The 18,955-nt window shown below is 53.8% G+C and overlaps 1 protein-coding gene across 3 annotated transcripts in view; it reads right to left on the reverse strand.

Annotated features, from left to right (window-relative positions):
* Window positions 1-18,955, reverse strand: part of KDM4B (lysine demethylase 4B) — a 126,673-nt gene that overhangs the window by 36,309 nt on the left and 71,409 nt on the right. For all 3 annotated transcript variants that reach the window (XM_045830952.1, XM_045830949.1, XM_045830950.1), the window contains exons 8-9: window positions 17,613-17,716; window positions 13,093-13,230 (exon numbers count right to left, since the gene is read on the reverse strand). In XM_045830952.1, coding sequence (XP_045686908.1) covers window positions 13,093-13,230; window positions 17,613-17,716 — 242 coding nt within the window. The remainder of the gene's footprint in view (window positions 1-13,092; window positions 13,231-17,612; window positions 17,717-18,955) is intronic.

Here is an 18,955-nt window from a genome sequence, read left to right on the forward strand (position 1 = left end):
AAGTCAAGAATACAGTAAAGCCCCAATTAAGAGCAAAAATCTTTAGAAAAACCCAAGGACAGTCATTAAACACAAAACATGGTTCTTTCATTTGTGAAATCAAGAAAATTTTGTGCTACTTATTTTTCCAAACCTCTTTATGGAGCAGGTATGTGATTTAAGTCAGCGGGCAAATTAAAGGACGTGGGCAAATCCGGCCTGTCACCAGTTTTGTAAATGAGGTTTTGGCACACTGCCCCAGCCACAGTCTCGCTGGTGCTGCTACAGCCGAGCTGGGCAACCATACGAAGGCTGCGTGGCCTGCAATCCCCCCAAATTCACTAACTGACCCTTTGTGGAAAATGTGCCCAACCTTGATTTAAGTCACAATGTGTACAGGGTAACTTGAGGTCTAAGGGCCTCGGCGGCACGCTTCCCACGTGCCCACTTTAGTGAGTACGTGAGCAGCGACTGACATGTGCTAGGGGCTGAGTTGTGTCCCCCGAATTCCTGTGTTGGAACCCCAATGTGACTGCATCTGGAGATGGGGGCATTAGGAGTCAGTTCAGGTCGAATGTGGTCACAAGGGTGGGATCCTGATCCTACAGGACTGGTGTCCTTTTAAGAAAAGGAAGGGACCTGAAATCTCTCCCAAGTCCCACATCCCCCAACACAGGAGGACACAGCGAGAAGTCGGCGGTCCGCACGCCAGGAAGAGCCCTCACCAGAAACCAGGGACACTGGCACTGGGATCTTGGACGTCTAAGGCCCAGACCCGTGAGAAATACACGCCTGCAATTGAAGCTGCTTGGTCTCTGATACTTTGTTACAGAAGCCTGAACTGACCGAGATGGGTGTCCTGGTGGGAATTACTACTGTCCCGTTTTTTTCACAAAGCATGGCAGCTGCACAGGAATGCAATTCTCAGCATGTGCCAGGAGCACCTAGAGCCCCGGCCCAGGTTCCACCTCTAGGTTACCTGCCCTCCTCCCGCCACCTGCAACCTGAGCTGGCCACTCACAGTGAGGTATACCCCCAATGCCCAATGGGACATCGGCGGGCCTGGGCCAGGCCCAGGCCCAGACCCTGCCTCAGAGGGGACCCGGGGACCCAATGGGGCCTGCCCCGTGCTGTCTGGAGGCACAGTCCCCCTCCTAGCTGAGGCTCCAGCTCTTACCCCAAGCCACAGATCTCACTCATTCTGCTTGGGGCTCTGGGACCAGAGTTTTTTGGTGTTAATGAACTCAGGTACTCATAAATAAAGGAACACAGGACAGAGGTCTTTGAAATGACGTCTCAGGAATAAAGGCGTCAGGCCCCGGTCACCCAATTTACTGAGAAGTATTGTGCCAGGGCCTACAGCAAAAGGTGAAAAAAAGCCTTCTGGGTGGGGTCTTCTTGTTCTATTTTTTTTTTGTGGTGGTGGGTGTGTAGGTGGGGGTTCCTCTTCTCACTGAGTTAATCCCCATATGCTCCACCTATGAGCAGTAAGGAGCAGTAACATTCATACGTCACTAAGGGAGACAACTAAGATGAGGTCTGGTTACCGGCGTGGCTTCCTCCACAGCGGAGCATCGTTTCAAGCTCCCTGAGCCTGCAGAGCAGTCCAACTAAGGGCCAGCAGTGCTAAGGGCCTTTAATTTCCCAAGGTTTTAGATGTTTAAAAAGAAAGGCACTGATCTCCAATTAGATTTGCAATTGGGGCCATAAAAATCCAGAGCAAAAGTTTCCGACTTTTAGCTCAAAATGAGTACCATCCTCCACGTCTGAACTATTATACGCTCTGAGCTAATAAGGCTGAATTGATGCAGTTTCACCACACAATGCTGGACCCTGCCAGGTGTGCATGTGCCCAGGTCCAGGTCTGTGGGCAGAGGGGCAGAGGGAGAAAGGGGACAGGGCAAGTGGGGAGGGGAGAGAGGGAGGGGGGAAGGGAGGCAGCAGGAAGGGAGAAGAGTGGTGACAGTTGGGGCAGGCAGGGTTTGGCATGGCTGGAGCCTCACAGGGCTGAACCCTGGCCACCCCAGGGCCCAGGGCATTCCCTACACCACACAGGGTGCCCCCCACACAGAGCCTCCTGTCACATAAGCACTGGCCTATGTGACCCCAGGGGCTCAAGCCTGTCACAGACTCATACAGAAGGCTGGGGGTCCTAAGAGCTCTAGCCAGAAGCTCCACAAGATGCACATTTGTCACTTCCAACTGACAAGAATTACAACCACCAAGTCTAGAGGCCCTGGGCCTAATTGAGCACCAAGCCAAGGGCAGGAGGCTGCTGCCCTGTGACTGGAGACTGACACATCAAACAGCCCTACACCCGTGCGAGGGTCTCCCCGGACCTGCTGCTGAGCGGGAGGAAAATGAGAAAATGGGGTAGGGTGGAGGTCTGCCACTGGTTATCAGAGCAAGGTGCCGGGGAAAGTCATGCTTCTTTCCAAAGTGTGAAATACAGAAATCGAACGTAGTCTGGCTCAGAGCCGGTGGCCCATGGGGCCCAGCAGCACTCGGCTGGAGCTGTCCCAGCTGTGGAGGGTGGAGGGCAGAGGGTAGGCTCAGAAGGCCCATGGCACCTGGGCTCCCCATGCTTAGGGCACATGGCAGGGCACCTCCCAGAGTGACCGGCCACCAGCATAAGACCCTGACATCCACTGCAGACCCCACTGCAGGACTATAACCAAGGACTGTCTGCCTGGACTCCACCTCTCCAGGTTTGAAAGCAAAACAAATTTACCCTTTTCATAGGAATGAATGTGAATGCCCAGTACAACTCGGAGGATCTTACTACTTGACATTTCTAAGCATGAGGCATACACAGCACTTCACCACCACTCGTGGGCTGCCACCCAACAAGCAGGTCTCGATCAGCAGGTGGGAGGCCCTTAATCCCCTGGCCCTACCTCCTACCCTGTTCCCCTCCCCCACACCCAATGTCCAACCCCACGCCCTTCCCCCATGCCCAACCCCCAACCCCACTCCCCCATGCCCAATGCCCAACCCTGCTCCAAACCTTCCTCCTGCAGGGGTGCCCAGCTCCACACTCCCTACTCCCCTCTGGCCTCGACCCTTGGCAGCACCGAGGCACCAGGGCCCTGGTGGCTGGTTACCTCAGGAAAGGTGGGAGTGTCATAGCAGGACTGACAGCAATCAAAAGAATGCCACATACTCCTTGTTGGGAGCTTTGAGTGGTCTGTCCTGGGCTCCTGGGACGCACAGGCAGCCCCTATAACAACTGATGAGCCTAGAATAAAGTGATGAGGCTGGGCTACCTTGGAGCCCTGGGGTCTTATCTGCCACATTTCCTCAATTTAAATAGCACTGAGCTTTAATCAAAGGCCACCTTTTTCTAAAAGGCTGACTAGACATTAGAGTTTGTTCATATAAAATAACAAAGTGAGAAAGTGCAGTAACAGGCCTAAAAAGAAAATTATTAAATGTGGTTCAGTGAAATCATTAATCCAAGAGCATCTGGCTACAGGGACCCTCTTACTTTCTGACTGAACAGCAGCACCAGCTCTGGCCCTAAGTCAGGAGCCAGGCAGGACATAAAGAGCTGCATGGGGCCCAAAGGGTCCAACAGCCTCTGAAAGTGCCCTCTGTGCATGGGGTGGGGCCCTCAGGAACAGTGAGCCCCACGGCAGCTGGGGTGGGGGTGAAGGGGGGCAGCAGCAGTGCCGGGAGGAGAGCAGGCCAGGCGTGGGCTTGCCTCCCAGCTGACAACTCGCTGTCACCTGCAGGGCCATACGTCCAAACCCAAAGGCCCCCTGCACTCTATCAGCACTTCCCGGCCCTGGCCACGGAGCTGCAGACCCTGTGACCATTCACTGCCCAGGACACCTCCACTTGGATGTCCTGCTGAGCTGCCTGAGAGGACGGGAAATGTCCTGTACCTGTGCTGTTTGATGTGGTCACCACTTAGCCCAAGTGGCTCTTAACTAGAACTTGCGGTTGTAACTAAGGCCCAGAATATTTAAGTTTACTTCATTTTAATTAATTTACAGTTAAATGGCTGCATGCGTAATGAGTGACTTCAGACTTGCCAGTGTTGGAGAGCACCAATGTTGGACAGCACAGCCCGGCACTGGTCCTTCCTCCTCTCTGCTAAGTGGCCCACTGTGCGCCGGATACGTACCTCCTACCACTTGCTCCCCCGCATCCCCTACCCCTTCTACTGCAGAGTCCCAGGACACCGGCCCTGACACCAGGCCCAAACTGTCCCTCCTCCCCATCCTACCCCACCTACGTCTGGGCAGTCTCACTCCCTTTCTCTCCTTCCCCTCAGGGACTCTGCTCTCTACTCCCCCACCCCCCACCGACCTTGTGCTCCCAGGGGTACAGGGCTGAAGAGTGCTCCCAAATTCATGGCTACCAGGGACCTCAGAATGGGACCTGATTTAAAAATAGGGTCTCTGCAGACTGCTTTAGGTAAGGCTCTACTGGACTAGCGGTGGGCTCTAAATGCAGTAGCTGATGTCCTTGTAAGAGAGACAGCTACACAGAGAGAGGGTCATGTAACGACAGAGGCAGAGATTAGAGAGATGTGTCTACAAGCCAAGTGACATCAAGGACTTCCAGCCATGCCCAGAAGTGGGGAGAGGAAGGAGGGAGCCCCCCCATCCCCCGGAGTCCTTGGAGGGAGGACAGGAGGGGACAAACTGCTGCTGCCCAGCTCCCCAGTTCATGGCATGTTGTGACAGGGGCCCAGGACATGAACACACTGGGCTCCATGGCAGCGCCAACTGGACCCTCCCCTCCTTGGCAGCACTTGCTGGCCTGCCTCTCGCTGCCCTGCCCCAGGGTCCCTTTTGCTCTGAGTGCTTTTTCTAGGGTCAGAAATCCTTCCAGCACCCTAGCCCCCATCCGTCTCCTCCTCTGTACCCCGTCAGTCTCATTCCACGCCTTCCAGCTGCTGAGCACAGACTTGCAGGACGATTGCTGAGTGCGTGTCAAACAATGAGGGTGACGGACATATGTCCCATGGCCGACTGGGGTGAAGGCTGGGGTGCATAACCTGGCTCTTCAGACCACAAAGCGTTAACCACACAAAGATGGGGGTAGAAACCCAGCCAAGAAGGTGGCATCTGCTCTGTTCCGAGGGTTCACAGACACAGGCCCCCTGTTTCTGATGTGATTACCAGCCTCCAGCAGAGCTGCCACCACAAACCAGTTCATTAGGAAATCCACTGGAAGCTCTCAGAAGCGCTTCATAAACAAAACAATTAGGTACTAGCAGGGGCTCCCTTGGTCCTTGGCCCCAGGGCCTGCTTCCCACCACTCTACCGCCAGCCACCAGGACCCAACAGCCAGGGAGCAGGCAAGATCTTGAGAACCTTCAAACGGCAGGACACAGGCCCCCTGAGGAGACCAGAGCCCCAATGCCACCCTCTTTCCCTTTCTACATAAAGGAAGCCTCATCCGTGTGTCTCTGCTGGCCTCACTAGGGCCTGCAGGCATGACCTCAGTCCTTCAAAACCTGTTCCCTTCCTCTTCCTGAGTCCTGTCCTGGTGGGCTGGCCACAGCTGGAGAGCCAAGAAGGTTCTTCTGCCTATCTGTGACTGTCTTCCCACCCTTTCTGCACAGATGACAATGACCATCACAATGAAAATAACAACAATAAGCCCAGGAAGCTCTGAGCCAGGCACTTCCAAGGTCTTCCTATAACACTAACAGCAGCTGCCTGCTCAGAGGACAGAGCCAGGCCCCAGTGCCACACCACTCCTTTGCCTCTCTTCATCTCTGGGCTCCCCCTTCTCCTGCTGAGACTCAGCCTTCCTCTCCTCCAGGTTCTATCACCACCAGCAAGAAGGGACCCCATCCAGCCTGACCTCATAACAAACCTCATCCATCACCACAGTATTTACTTAGGCCGAGAAACAAACTCTGTCCTCAGCAGGACAGCCCCTGAAAGGTAGGTGGGGATGGAGGCAAGTGCACGAGGCAGAACAGGGGGCCACATGCTCAATCTGCCCATGAAGCCCATCCACCCAGAGCACACCTTCACCTAGAAAATACCTTGATCCTCCCTTTGAGCCAGAGGCGGCCTCTGTTCCCTGGAGCTCACCAGCTAACAGCTCTAACAGAGGCCTGGGCAGCAAAGAAGAGGGTGCAGAAGGAAGAACTTACCCATTGAGGAACCTCACTAGTCCAAGAGGTCTCACCTAGTGACTCTGCACCCAGGGGACAGGGGGTGATATCTGGGACATCTGTGGTTGCCATGATTGCGGGTGCCACTGGCGTCAAGTGGGTGGGTGCCAGGGATGCTGCTCAACACCTCACACTGTCTAGGATGGCCCCCCAAAGTGACCCAGTCCCAATGTCAGCCACGGGGGAGAGACTGCCAGTTCTATCAGGAAAAGCAGCAAAGCCGTGATGATGAGGAGCAGCAGACCCGCTGACATGAGCACACCACACACCAGCAAGCATCCTTCTCCCAGTGCCGTGTGGCCACATGCCTGGGGGTGAGGAGAGCATGGCTTTCTGAAGCCCTCCCTCCAAGCAAATGGGAAGTCTGAACACAGCTGCCTGTAACCCGGGGACAGTCCCAGACACAGGGACAGGCGTAGAGGGAGAGAGAGGGATCTGGGCCAACAGGAGGTGAAGACATCTCTCTGTCACCCACCACAAGAAAGCTGCAAAGTTCCAGGGAGGACAAGGAGCAGAGTGGAGGCCCGTCAGAGCACCGACCATCCAGCTCCCAAAGAACCACAGACGGGTGAGGCTGCTCTTCAGGACACACACACCACCAGGGATGGAATGAACAGAAGCCACGGGAGCACGCACGATGACACAGAGGCTGCTATGTGTCATCACGGAGGGGAGAGGGCTGCAATTACACTTGTGATTCTCTGTGACGTGTTCCTGCCTGAACGAACTCGAAGCCTGTCACAGTGGAGCTGTGCCAGGGGAGAAAGCATATGGAGGAGCAGGAACTGGGGCGGGGGCGGGGGGGGTGTGGACAGTGGCACTGAAAAGGAAGGACGGAGACCAGAGGCCCCCAGCTTGGGCCCGCCAGGGCTGGGCCAGGGCAGCAGGCCTCTGTGGCCTCAGAGCCTCCAGACTGGGGAGAAGGTGCTTCACAGGGGAGCCCACCAAGCGATCAGCCCTGCCCATGCCAAGCCAGCGGGGGCCATGAAGGCATCCCCAAGATCCACCCTCCTGTGCATCCTCAGCGGGGGCAGCACTGCTTTCTCCCTTGTGTAGAGAGCACAAGATGTACAAAGAGCCCATAAGCAGACACACAGCAAGTCTATGGTGTTAAAACTAGGGGCAATTAGGGGAAAATGGAGTAAAAGGATTTGGGTGAGGGAGTAGAAATAATGCAAAATAGGCTGAAAAACATGCCTTAGACCCACCCTCCTAGACCAATGCCTTTGCCTAGAGCAACTCCGCCCCCAGGAGACACTAGGCAATTTCTGGGACACCTGTGGCTGTCACACTGGGGGTTCTCCTTGCATTGAGTGGGTGGGAACCAGGGATGCTGCTCAACCCCCCACAGTGCCCATGATGCCTACCCCAGAGAACAACTGGACCCTGATGTCACAGTGCCATGGGGAAACCCTGCCTGAGACCCACTCTTCCTCAGTGGATCCCACCTGCTGTCAATGGCCGCTCTAGAACATGGAGTTTGTTTCCAAAATGAAACCGAGCAGGGTAGGGGGTGCTGGCTCCAAGGCCAGACTCCTAGGCTCCCCCGCAGTCTCAGCCCTGGCCCTCCCTGCACCACTGTGGGTGTTAGAACACCCTGAGCTTCTGAGGGAACAGGCTCCAAGCAAACCACCAGGGACAGTGACAAGAATTCCTAGGGTAAGGAATGAGAGAAGACACAGGTTTCACACAGCAATTTACTGTGGAACCCATACCCCTGGCTACCCAACCCATAAATCAGAGGGTCAGGGAGGCGCAAAAGTGCAGGTGGGCAAGGCAGGCAACTTAGATCCTGGAGGCTCAGGGCACAGGCCCGTTCCAGGCTCCTCTGTCCATCTCCAGCTCCACCTCCACCCTCACCTTCTGCCACCTGCCTCTGAGCTCCAGGTTAGCAGTCGGGAGCAGACAGCATCGTTACCAAATAGAAGGCACACATTCTTGCAGGCAGCAGAAATAATTTGGTTCACATTTTACAAGTGATTAAGTTGATGCACCCCAGGCTGAGATTTTAGGAGAAGCTCCCACCCTGGATTCAGGAGTAGAGGGAGTGAGGGCCACCTCCAGACGTCCTCCCTGCTTGATGCCTCTTGCGGGGAGCTCATGTTTCCAGGGAGGCTGTGCACTCAGCAGGCAGCGCCCAGACAGCTGTCGGAAAGCCAGTTAAGTGCAGCCAGGCTCCTGGCCTTGCAAACTGGGTTTTAAATCCCTCTCACTCTGTTTAATTCTGCAGGCAATTCTTTTAGCACAGCCAAGAGCCCATGAAGGAGGGGAGAGGTCTTGTCAGGCTTTGCCCAGAACCACCCACCTAGAAAGCAGCTAGGGCCATGCTATGCTAATCCAACGAGGCGTGCAGCTTTGTAGGACTAATTTGAGTTCAGTCCTAAAAGGGCTGGTATGTGCACATTTTATTTTCCCTGAGTGAGAATGAAGCAACCCTTTGATCTCCCTATTGGTAATCCCACTACAAAGGCCACCATCTGAGCATGTGCCAGGAATTGTTCTCTGAATCAAGTGACCCCTGCCCCCAGAAGCCACTCCAGACACCCTGGCTGAGCACCGGACACCCACTAGGAGGAGGCAACTGGCTTGGGAGACATTTAGGGCAGGGAAGGTATCTCCTGCACCCAGCATAGGCACAGACCCCCAAGTGGGGTGAGGGAGACAGAGAAAGGCCAAAGATGTTCAGGGTCTGGCCCTCTTGCTGCTGTGACCTTAGCAAAGTCTCTTTCCCTCTCTCTGGTCCTCGCAAGGTCACAAGGCCCAGGGTCAGAGACTGATGCGTGTTGCTGACACCAGTAAAACCGGAGAGGGAGAGGCAGAGGCAGAGGCAGAGGCAGAGGCAGAGGCAGAGGCAGAGGCAGAGGCAGAGGGAGGGGCGGGCAGGGACAAACAGCGAGAAAGCTATCACTAGGAGGTGTGGCTCTGAGGAAGAAGGTCACTCGAAATCAAACAAAAGTAGCAGCGTGTGACCACAGGGGCACATGGTGATGAGTGTGGCTGGTTCAGGGACATCTACTCTGACCTCAGCCCTCATAGAGCCCTTGGGCCCTCAGGGCCTGTCAGCTCTGCACTCTCACCCTCTCCCTGCTGGCGGCAGTCCTAGTTCATTCTGGGACCCCCTCCTAAGCACACGGAAGGTGCTCAGTGGGCTGGGTTTGCACCAGATGCTCTATGCTTCCCTCTCTCCAGACCAGGGCATGGGGGAGAAGAAAGACAGGCTCAAAGCAGCCAGGGCTGGCCTTGCTGTTAGGTCCTCGTAGTTTCAGCTTGTCTTTTTATTCCCGTTTTAAAAACAAACCAACAAATGATCGCTAATAGCAATGACAACAACAAAACCCTTCCCCCTCAAGGGGCTGCAGGGGTTTATGGGGAAGACCTAGGAAGGGCTAAGATCACTCCAACCCTAACCCTACAAAGCTACACTTGTCTTTTTCTTTTTTAAGTTGTAGAAAAAGACAGAAACATATTGAGAATTGGTGTATATTTTAAAGGCATGCCAAATTCCACCATATATACCTAACATCTACCAATATTTGGGCAAATTCCCTTGCCCTCACCTCCATCCTATTCACAAAATAGGACTGTATCTCAGGGTCCAAAACCTGTTTATTCATCCAAAGTGCCATATCCGTCTTTCTATACCAATAAATCTAGTGAACCCCTTTTCATGGGTGCATAATATCCCACGGGTTCATCCAATCTGGTCACACATACAAATTTTCCACTATCGCAACTACTGACCCAATGACCATCCCCATGTGTGAAGCCACCATGTGCTCACTGAAAGGGAGGAATGCTACATCAAAAGCCACACACGTCCCACTGATGGCAGACACCCTGCAGAGGCTGCCCCTCTGGGCCCACCAGCAGCCCACCAATGGCAGATGCGCCTATTCTGGATGTGTCACATACATGGAAGCACACATGGTGTGGCCTGTGTCTGGCGTTTCTCATTGAGCATCGTGTGTCCAAGGCCCATCCACGTTGTAGCGAGTGTCAGCGCCTCACTCCTTTTCATGGCTGAGGAGAAATGCAAGGTGTGTTTCCCCTTCTTTCTACTTGCCTTACTTTCTAACTTTCAACGATGTGTATTCATCAGTTCCAAGTCTCTGTAGCTGATGGATGAAGCTGGCAGGATGATCCCAACCCCTTCCCTGAAGCTGTAAAAATCATCCAGTAATCCCTACCTCCTCCTCTGGGGTTCCAGGCCCCTCCTGCTCACCCAACAGACTGGTCTGCGTTCTGAATCATTACATATGAGCCCCTGCTATTTACTGCCAGTGATGCCCAGCTCTCCAGATGGAGGCCCAGCCCCCTGCACACTCTACCAACGCCCAAGAAGCTCAGCAGTGATGGGAACTTGTGGTCCAGAAACTGTGAGGAAGACGGGCTGCCCTTTGATTAGGGTGGGTTTTCACAGGAGCCGTTGGGTACTGGGTTTGAGTATTTGGCTGAAGAAACTCCCATCCAGAGGAAACTAAATGTCTGCTCACTGTTCCCTGCTCCTGCAGCCAGTGGGCCCTTATGAGTAGATGTCGCCTATTCGCTGGTGGGGTGGGGAGTGATTGCCTGCCGACCTGAAGGATGGCCTGGCCTCTCCGAGGTCCTGCCTCTGATGTGCCTCAGCTTGTTATCTGTAAGGCCAGGCGCCTTGGCGGTCTCTGCAATCTGGACTAGTTACAGGGGCAGCAGAGCTTGCAAGAGTCAGGAACAGCGGCCCCCTTTCAACATCCCAAAGCCTGAGAGGTGACATCCAGGGCTGCCACGCACAGACACCTGGTAGCCAGTGGTCATTCCCTGGCTGAACCCCTTGCCTTCCTGCTGCAGGGGCCTGGGCAGTCAGGCCCGCTCTCCGAGGGAGCCCTGCACGGTGCCTGGACACCTGCCCTGAACCCCAGCTTACTCTGAGTGCCACAGGCCGCTTGCTCAGTAATTTCACGCTACGCCGCCTGGCAATGTAAGCGTGGAGGCCCAATTTAAGGCTCTGTACTTCCCAAATGTCACTTGTTTGTGAACATGGGTGAAACCCAAAATAGCTTTTAATATCTGGGCAGTCCCCACTGGCCCTGCGCAGTGTCAACTCTGACAGCCTCCCCAGGACAGGCCTGGCCCCGGGCTCATGGCTCCACCCCAGTCCCACTGAGGCAGGAGGGCACAGCACAGGCAGGTCCCGAGGATTCCCTCTGCCTTGAGTCTTAGCATTCACGGCGCCCCTACTTAATGCAATCAACAAAATCACATGCCCCGGGTATTTACTCTTTTACATCAAACAGGCAAATCCTGACGTCCGTGTCTCCTCTTTCAGTGATGCCCCCGGTCTCTGTGACCGACGCACCACGATTTTCTCAATGAAGTATAAAAAGCTCAATGCTTTTAAATCCTGGAAGCACCTCCCTTATCTTCCTTGCTACAAAATCCATTTCCCTTTCTAAACCGCTGAAATAGTAAAGCTAGAAAAAGATAATTAGAAAAATAAAGTCTAGCTGATTCATCTAAAACAGCACTTTCCAATAGAAATATAATGCAAGCCACCTTTGTAATCTTAGTGTCTGTGGTCGCCACATTCAAAAAGTAAAAAGAAACAGGTGACATTCACTTTAATGATACATTTTGTATAACTCGAGCTATACAAAAATATCAGGCTACATAACCAATATAAACAGATGTTTAGTGGGTATTTCCTGTTTTTTGTCACACCTGGGTCTCAGACACTGTGCGTGTTTGCCCTCCCAGCACATCTCCATGCAATGGGGCCACATCTCAACACCAGACACCCACGTGTAGCCAGTGGCCACTGTACTGAACATCACAGCTCGGATCCTCTTTGTAAAGGTCTCAGGTCTAGAAAATGCTACATGGGTGGGGGTCTCGGTTCCAGGTATACTTCGTCCACAGTGACCACACGGTCTGTCCTGCCCCTGTGCCCTGACTGGGAACAACTAAGTGATTTTGTGGCAGAACCCAAGACTCCAAAGTCTCAGAGGCTGGCAAAAAATGCCCCATTTTTCACCCAGCTGGAGTGGCTTCTCCACATTTCCATGTGCTCAGTGCCAGAGGGAAAGGCCCACAAATGGCTGCCTTGTCTTTGTCATGGAGACAGAGGGCCAGAAGGGGCTGAAACCCATGAGCTAGGCCAGACTGGCACGAATTCACCCTGATGGGAGAAGTCTGCCGTCTTCCTCTGGGGCAGGCGAGATCAGCATCAACGGCGGCAGTGGCAATCCTTCGAGGAAGGCCCCTGGCACTGGCCGCTGAGAAACAGCTGGGCCTGCTATGGCCCGAGAGTCCTCTTTCCTGCTTCTCCCTCCAAGGTCCTGTCATCCCCAACTTGACTGGGTAGGCCTGCAGGTCATTAGCATTATATATATGCTATCACCCGGACCCCCAAAGCCACCAGAGGGAGATAAGCAAGAGGAAGATGAGGCAGGCACGACCCAGCCCCACATTCAACAGCTTCATAGACTTGCTATACCCTCCAAGCTATCAATCAAAACCACAAAGACAGGTGCACTCAGAGCAAGAGGAATTTGAGAACATGCACTCAGTTCAGATGTCACATCTTTTGGCTGACAATCAGCCCTTGGAGACCAAGAATGGCAAATTACTGGGAAAAAAATCAGAGTCTCCCCACTTTTCAGTACCCTCCCATGGTGGCGACACAGCAGGCAGCCCTCAGGCCCAGACAGTGCAGGGTCTGCCATGTCGGGGTTCCTCCAGGAAGCCCCAGGGGAGCTTCCTGGCCCCAGGCCCGCCCAGGCTCTATCTCCCACACATATACCTATCCCACTCAGGGCTCGTCCCCATTCTTCTAGGCAACAAATGTTCTGGGGATGAGTTCACTGAGATCCCAGAAACAAACCCAGATAGGAAGTCTGGGCCCCCAGCCACTGCGGAGGCCTGGGCCCCAGAGAGCCAGCTGTGAGGGACCAGCCCCCTTTTTAGAGTCCTTCACTGTGTCTGAGGGCACTTACCTGAGTAGCCACCTTGCCGTAATCAATCCACCTCAGGGTGGCAAAATTGGTAGACTCAGCACAGTTGAATCCGTGATTGAAGCCGGCATGGTAGCCGTAGGGAAAGGTGATCATGAACTCCCCGGCCTCCTGCGTGATCTGAGGAAGAAGAGTTGGACAGGTGAGGGGGCTGACAGGTGAGGGGGGCCCAGAGTTAGAAGGGTTTGTGCGTGGCTCGTGGACCAGAAGTCACACCTGGCCCAGGACAGGGACAGGCTGGTGGCAAAGATCACCTGGAGTCACCAAGGAACACAGAAGGGGGATGTGGGCTGGAGGAGTTCCCAGTGAGTGCCAGGGGTCCGTTGACTTCAGGAGCCAACAGTCTGCCAAGTAAGAGGCGGCTCTACCTAACTTCAAAAACTCCAGCCAACTTCCCAGGAGGCTGATAAAGTAGGTATGGCGGCAGCCAGGTCAACAGCTCACTACCAGCCCCTGCTCACCACAGCCCAGCTGGAGCCCCGAGGTGACAACAGTTAGCACTCCTAAGAGGGGTGAACTGCAGACACACAGGGACTGCTGGGTGCTACCATTCTAGGCACTTATTTTCGGTGAGGGGAAAGGGTCTCCCATTTTGGAGGAAGGTGGCCACGTCACATTTCCTGCCCACTGTGGGATGTTCCCACACATTAGGGGGACAGACAACACTGATGGCAGCTGCAGAGCTTCTGAGTGAAGACGGAGCATAAGCACAATGCAGTGACCTGCCCCAAGATGACCTCAGTCCCCTCACCAACATAAGCACAGAATCTGTCCTCTCTATTCCAAGAGGTGGGGCCCTCCAGATGAAGTCAAAGAGACTGAAGAAACACATCAGCATGTGCAGGGAAACAATGTCAAGGTCAGATCTCTAAAGAGAGAGCTGATGTTTCTAGACCTATTCAAATGGTCTGGACAACCAGACACTGGAACAGAGACTCCAACCCCAGGACCTGGGCATGAGTGACGGGTGGGGCCCACAATGACTCCAAATTGATGCTTCTGAAACCACCACTTGAAACCTGGAGGAAAAGGTGGGCCTGCAGCCTCATCCCCCCCATCCAGGGAGGGAACACTTCCCATGACCACCATCACTACCCCCTGCCACTCTGCTGCACTGTGCCCATCAATCAAGCTACTCCAAGAGATGATTGTGCCCAAAGACAGACCACAAACAATAGTGCGGATCATTAGCACTCCCTCTCCGGGACTTGTGGAAGCTGGGGCTGGTGGCATGGGAGCAGCTCTCTGAAGTTGGGGAAGCCTATCTTTCCTTTGACTTACAGTCAGTAGAAGGCACAGAACACAGCTTGTGCAGAGTCTGAGTAACCACCACCCCAGACAGAAACAGAGCATGTCACGTACCCGGGGAACTGAAGTGCCCCGGTACCGTTCAAGTCAGTGTGCTTTCTGCACCACGGGTCACGTTTCTTTCTAGGGTTTCACGTAAACAGAATCAGACAGCCTGCACTTTGGTGTCTGGCCTCTTTGCTCTTTGAGATTCATTTAACCCACGTGCACATCAGTCTTTCTCTCCTTTTTGTTCCTAGAGGGAATTCTGTGGCGGGGATGTATCACTAGTGCTCATTCTCCTATAGACAGACTTTGGGGCTTTGGTGAGTAGAGCTGCTGGGAATGCCTGTGGGCCAGTCTTCTCACAGACATAGTCTGCATGTCTTTTGAACAAGGAGATCTGAAAGAGAGGCCTCCAGGTCTCAGGGCAGGTACATGGCCACATGTCCAAGAAACTGCCAATTGCTTTCCCACAGAGGTTGCCCATTCACACCCTCACCCATAGAGGGTGAGAGTTCCCTCTGCTCCCCTCTCTGCGCCTGGCCATGTGCAGTGGGATCTCCTCTTGGCTTTGGTCACCTTTCTCTGAAATCCACAGAAAGTCATACCATGTTGGTTTGTGCGTATGTCTCCTTGTGTGAAATCTGTTCAAGACTTCGCCACTCCCTATTTATCTCAAAGTTCATCTCTTTATTGTTGATTTGTAGGTTTTCAGGCCTGCTGATCTTTACTTACTCCCCAGAGAGATGAGCAGAAATCACTGGATTCGTTTAAGTACCAGTGAGACGTCAAATCCTGGTTGGGGGAGAATGGGTAGCAGGAGGGATGGGGGGAGACTTCCAGAAGCCAACCACAGAGTCAAAAATCAATCAAAACTGACACAGCCTGGAGAAAAGCCAGCCCTTAAGAACATTAAGATATTTTTCTTTTCAAATAATGAATGTACCAATCAAGGGAAGTCAGTGTGCATTAAGTTATATTTTTAAATTCCTGTCCAAGTGACAGCTGTGTGGGGAATGAAGCATGCCACAGGAGATGGGGGGAGTGAAACTAGTGTATCCCCAAGGTTCCCACCGCCCCATCCACGGCCAGGGTTCTCTGGGCCAGCTTCTGCCATAGGACTCAGAGCTCCGATTTTTTAACACAATTACTGACTTCCTTACTTTATTTGGGCAGATCCTGGAAAGCACTATCTCACTTTTCCTCTACCACTGACTTGCATGCCCGCCCCCCTTCTCGCCACCAGGGCAGGGCTCCATGTTGCTCGAGTACAGAGCCTCCTGGGGGCACAGCCAGGTGCCAGGGATGCCACGCCTGACAACCAACCCCAAGTGTGAGGGAGGTGCCCCCACTCCAGGCTCAGGCTGACTTTGGGGCTTAGTTTCCCTGGCCTGACCCCCCACCATAAATCAAGGCCTAGAACAGAAAAGGCGCTCAGTTAAGACAAGAAGATTATGTTCCCATCAGAAAATCTACGTCCCAGTGGCTTCGTTTCAAGCCCACAGTGTCCGTCCTCTGTGTCACTGCCATCAACATTATCCCGACAGTAAATTAGAAGGCACTGGGGATGATGGATAGTCTGAGCAGCAAAGTGATAAGGAGTGAAGGGAGCGCCAGCCCCCAGTGCCACTCATGGGGAAAGCCCAGAATTTGGTTTCTTGTGCAAGCACGCACAGAGTAAATGAGGAACTCAATGGCAGATTCCAGAAATACACACTTTTAATTCTTAAAAAGCTTGCTATTGATCTGCCTTTTCTCCTAGAGGTAAATACCGCTACAAAGATTTATAAGCAGAGTGTGGGATCACTCCTTCAGAGACCACCAGGAACTCAGATCAGGGGCGCACATCGAACCCTGACAGGGCATCCACGGAGCCTAGAGACAAAGGCCCGAGCCCTGCTGGCCACAGGAGGGAAAAGGGGTCCCGCCCACCAACCCCTGCACCCCTGTCCAGGAGGCACCGATTTGGAGAACGTTCTTGACAAGCCACAGGGGAGCAATGCTGGGATCTGTCCGTGAGCTTCTTGGGAACAAAGGGTGCTCTGACCGAAGACAGAAGAGAAGAAATGCAAAACCTGCATTTCTCAGAGCAAAACAGCCTGTGACTTGATGACCAAGCGATGGCTGGGAGTCGCTTCTTGGTCGAGGCCCCGCAGAAAGAGCGAATCCCAGACCCGAGCACTAACACTGCTGGTGGCGCAACTGGAGTATCAGAAGCAATTTCTGATGAGCTGACACTCAGGTGAAAGCGAGGCACGAGGGTCCGATCTCGGAACTGGCCGCTGTCCCTGACAAGTCATTCTGGCGGAGTCTTTGGAACCCAGGCTCCCACAGGACCCCCCTCCCCAGGCTCTCAGGCCTATCTGGAAGGCTCCCAGCACACGATTCTTTCCAGGACGGATTGGGGATGCAAGCCTAGACTTTGCTGCTCAGGAGGCCTGTCCTTCAAGAAGGAACTGCCTGGAATGCACAGCTGGGGAGCCTGACCCCAGGTCAGAGCCACCTCCACCCCCAGGTGCCCTTGAGACCCACTGGCGGCCCTCAGGTGCTCACCCCCCACCACCTGACCTTCACAGGGCAGTAGGTTCTCTGCCAACCAGGTCCCCTGGCTTTAGGCCTATTCATCATAGGCCTTCACCCCATGGAGCAGTAAAGTAAATGAGTTTAGGTTCCCCTTCAAGGGAGACCCAGATAGTTCATTTATAAACAGGTACTCATTCTCTCAAGGCCATCTGTCCTGGGCTGTGGTCAGGGCCAGAGGTCAAGGGTGAAGGAGGAGGTAGGAAACCGGCCCCCACTGGGGAGAAGAGGGACGTGCCCCGGGCCTTGGGGTCTTCCGTAGCTTCCTGGAAAGTCTGCAGGAATTGTCCCTCCATTCTCCAACCCGGACCCCGCAGGACCCTGCAGAGAGACAACCCACTGGCCAAACCTGGCTGAAGTTTAGTTTTTGGTTGGGTTTGGGTTTGGGTTTGGGTTTGGGTTTGGTTTTAGGAGGGGATGGGAGGGAAAATCAAGGCCCCACTGGATTCTCCCCTATTCCATTATCCTCCACCAGGAAGAATTGGAGGTTGACTGTCCAGCCAATGTGGCCCTTCCCTGGCTTGCCCTTGTTCTAGAACATTCTTGAGAGTTAAAAAGCCAGTTTCCTGGGATGTTTGTGGTGCCCTAGGTCTGAGGCTCCAGAAGCCCCTCCTGGAGCAGCTCCTACATACCCGGCTGAACGGAATCCCGTACTTCTTGAGGATGATGGGCGAGATAAGGGTCATCTTGTGCCGCAGGAAGGCATCGCAGCCCTGGGAGCTCCCGGGGAAGAACCCTGGAGTGAAAAAACAGGCATCAGTGTAAGGGCCAAGACGGGCCTGGGCCAGGACAACTCTTTCGGGGCAGCTCCTTCCTCTTGTTAGAGCCTAGAGCTTAAGCCTGCAGCTCCAAGGGAACCAAAAAAACGGACCCTATCACACAGCCATGTGCCTGCTAGTGACAGCAATGGTGACACTCTCTGGCCTTCATTTAGTGAAAATGGAACAGAAGACAAGCCAGGGCTGTCTGTGTGACAGGGCACATACCCACGGCACACATGTATGGTCACACAGGAGGCACGGGGTGTGGCGTGGCTGCACAGAGACTTCCCCTCCAAATGACCAACTGCGCTGCATCCACGTGGTCACTCAGCCACCTGAGAGCACAGCCTAAGAGATGGGACACAGAAGCTAACGTTCTAGAATCAAACAAGCCGTGATAGGTGAGGAATGGTGCACTCCCCACCACACACACCATGACTGAGTCTGCCACAAAAAGGAGGCCACTCGAGTTGCCCGGACTCTGCTCTTGGCTCTTTGCACATGTAGTCCCCATAGCCACTGGGCAGGTCAGGAGACAGAGGCTCAGGCTATCAACCGACCCACTTGAGGCCTCTAGTCCTTGGCTGTGTCCACAGCTCAGGTCCCTTACCCTCTCGTACAAAGCTTGCATGTGGGCATGCTTTCTGTCCAGGACTACATCCCATGTAGGTAACTTAGGGTAATACTTATAAACAAATGGAACTTAGACCATCAGCTCTACCTGCTCAGAAACTCTGTTTAACCAAAACCACCTGTTGGCCGAACTTAAATCAATGACATCTGCATCCTGTAGCTAAAGAAACGCAAGTTCTAGAATTCTACCAGAAGGCAGCTGGGCTCCTCACAGCAAACCAGTACCAAGAGGTGGCAAAGAAGGGCCACCACGAGAAATCAGTGAGGATGAGGCGTAGAATGCGCCCGAGCATCCACTGGCCTCCAGGACTGATCCTGTGGCACAGTCGGCCCAAGGACCCTTTTGGAAGCTGGCCCAGACCGAGATACACACTTTTGATGTGTCATTAGTTAAAGAGGACACATTATTGTGTGTGTGCACATATGTGTGCAAAGCACATGGCCCATGCACAGGCTGACATGGGAAGGGTGGGCTTTGCTGCTTTCTGGGCTGGCAGACGGAGCCTGGCTGCGAGGACACAATGGCAAGCTTCTGAAAAGTGCAAAGATTACCAGATCCTGCAACTTTCCCCTGCACTAAA

The sequence above is a fragment of the Phyllostomus hastatus genome, unplaced genomic scaffold, assembly GCF_019186645.2.
Source record: "Phyllostomus hastatus isolate PE091 unplaced genomic scaffold, TTU_PhHast_1.1 phas_contig_159, whole genome shotgun sequence".
NCBI lineage: Eukaryota > Metazoa > Chordata > Mammalia > Chiroptera > Phyllostomidae > Phyllostomus > Phyllostomus hastatus.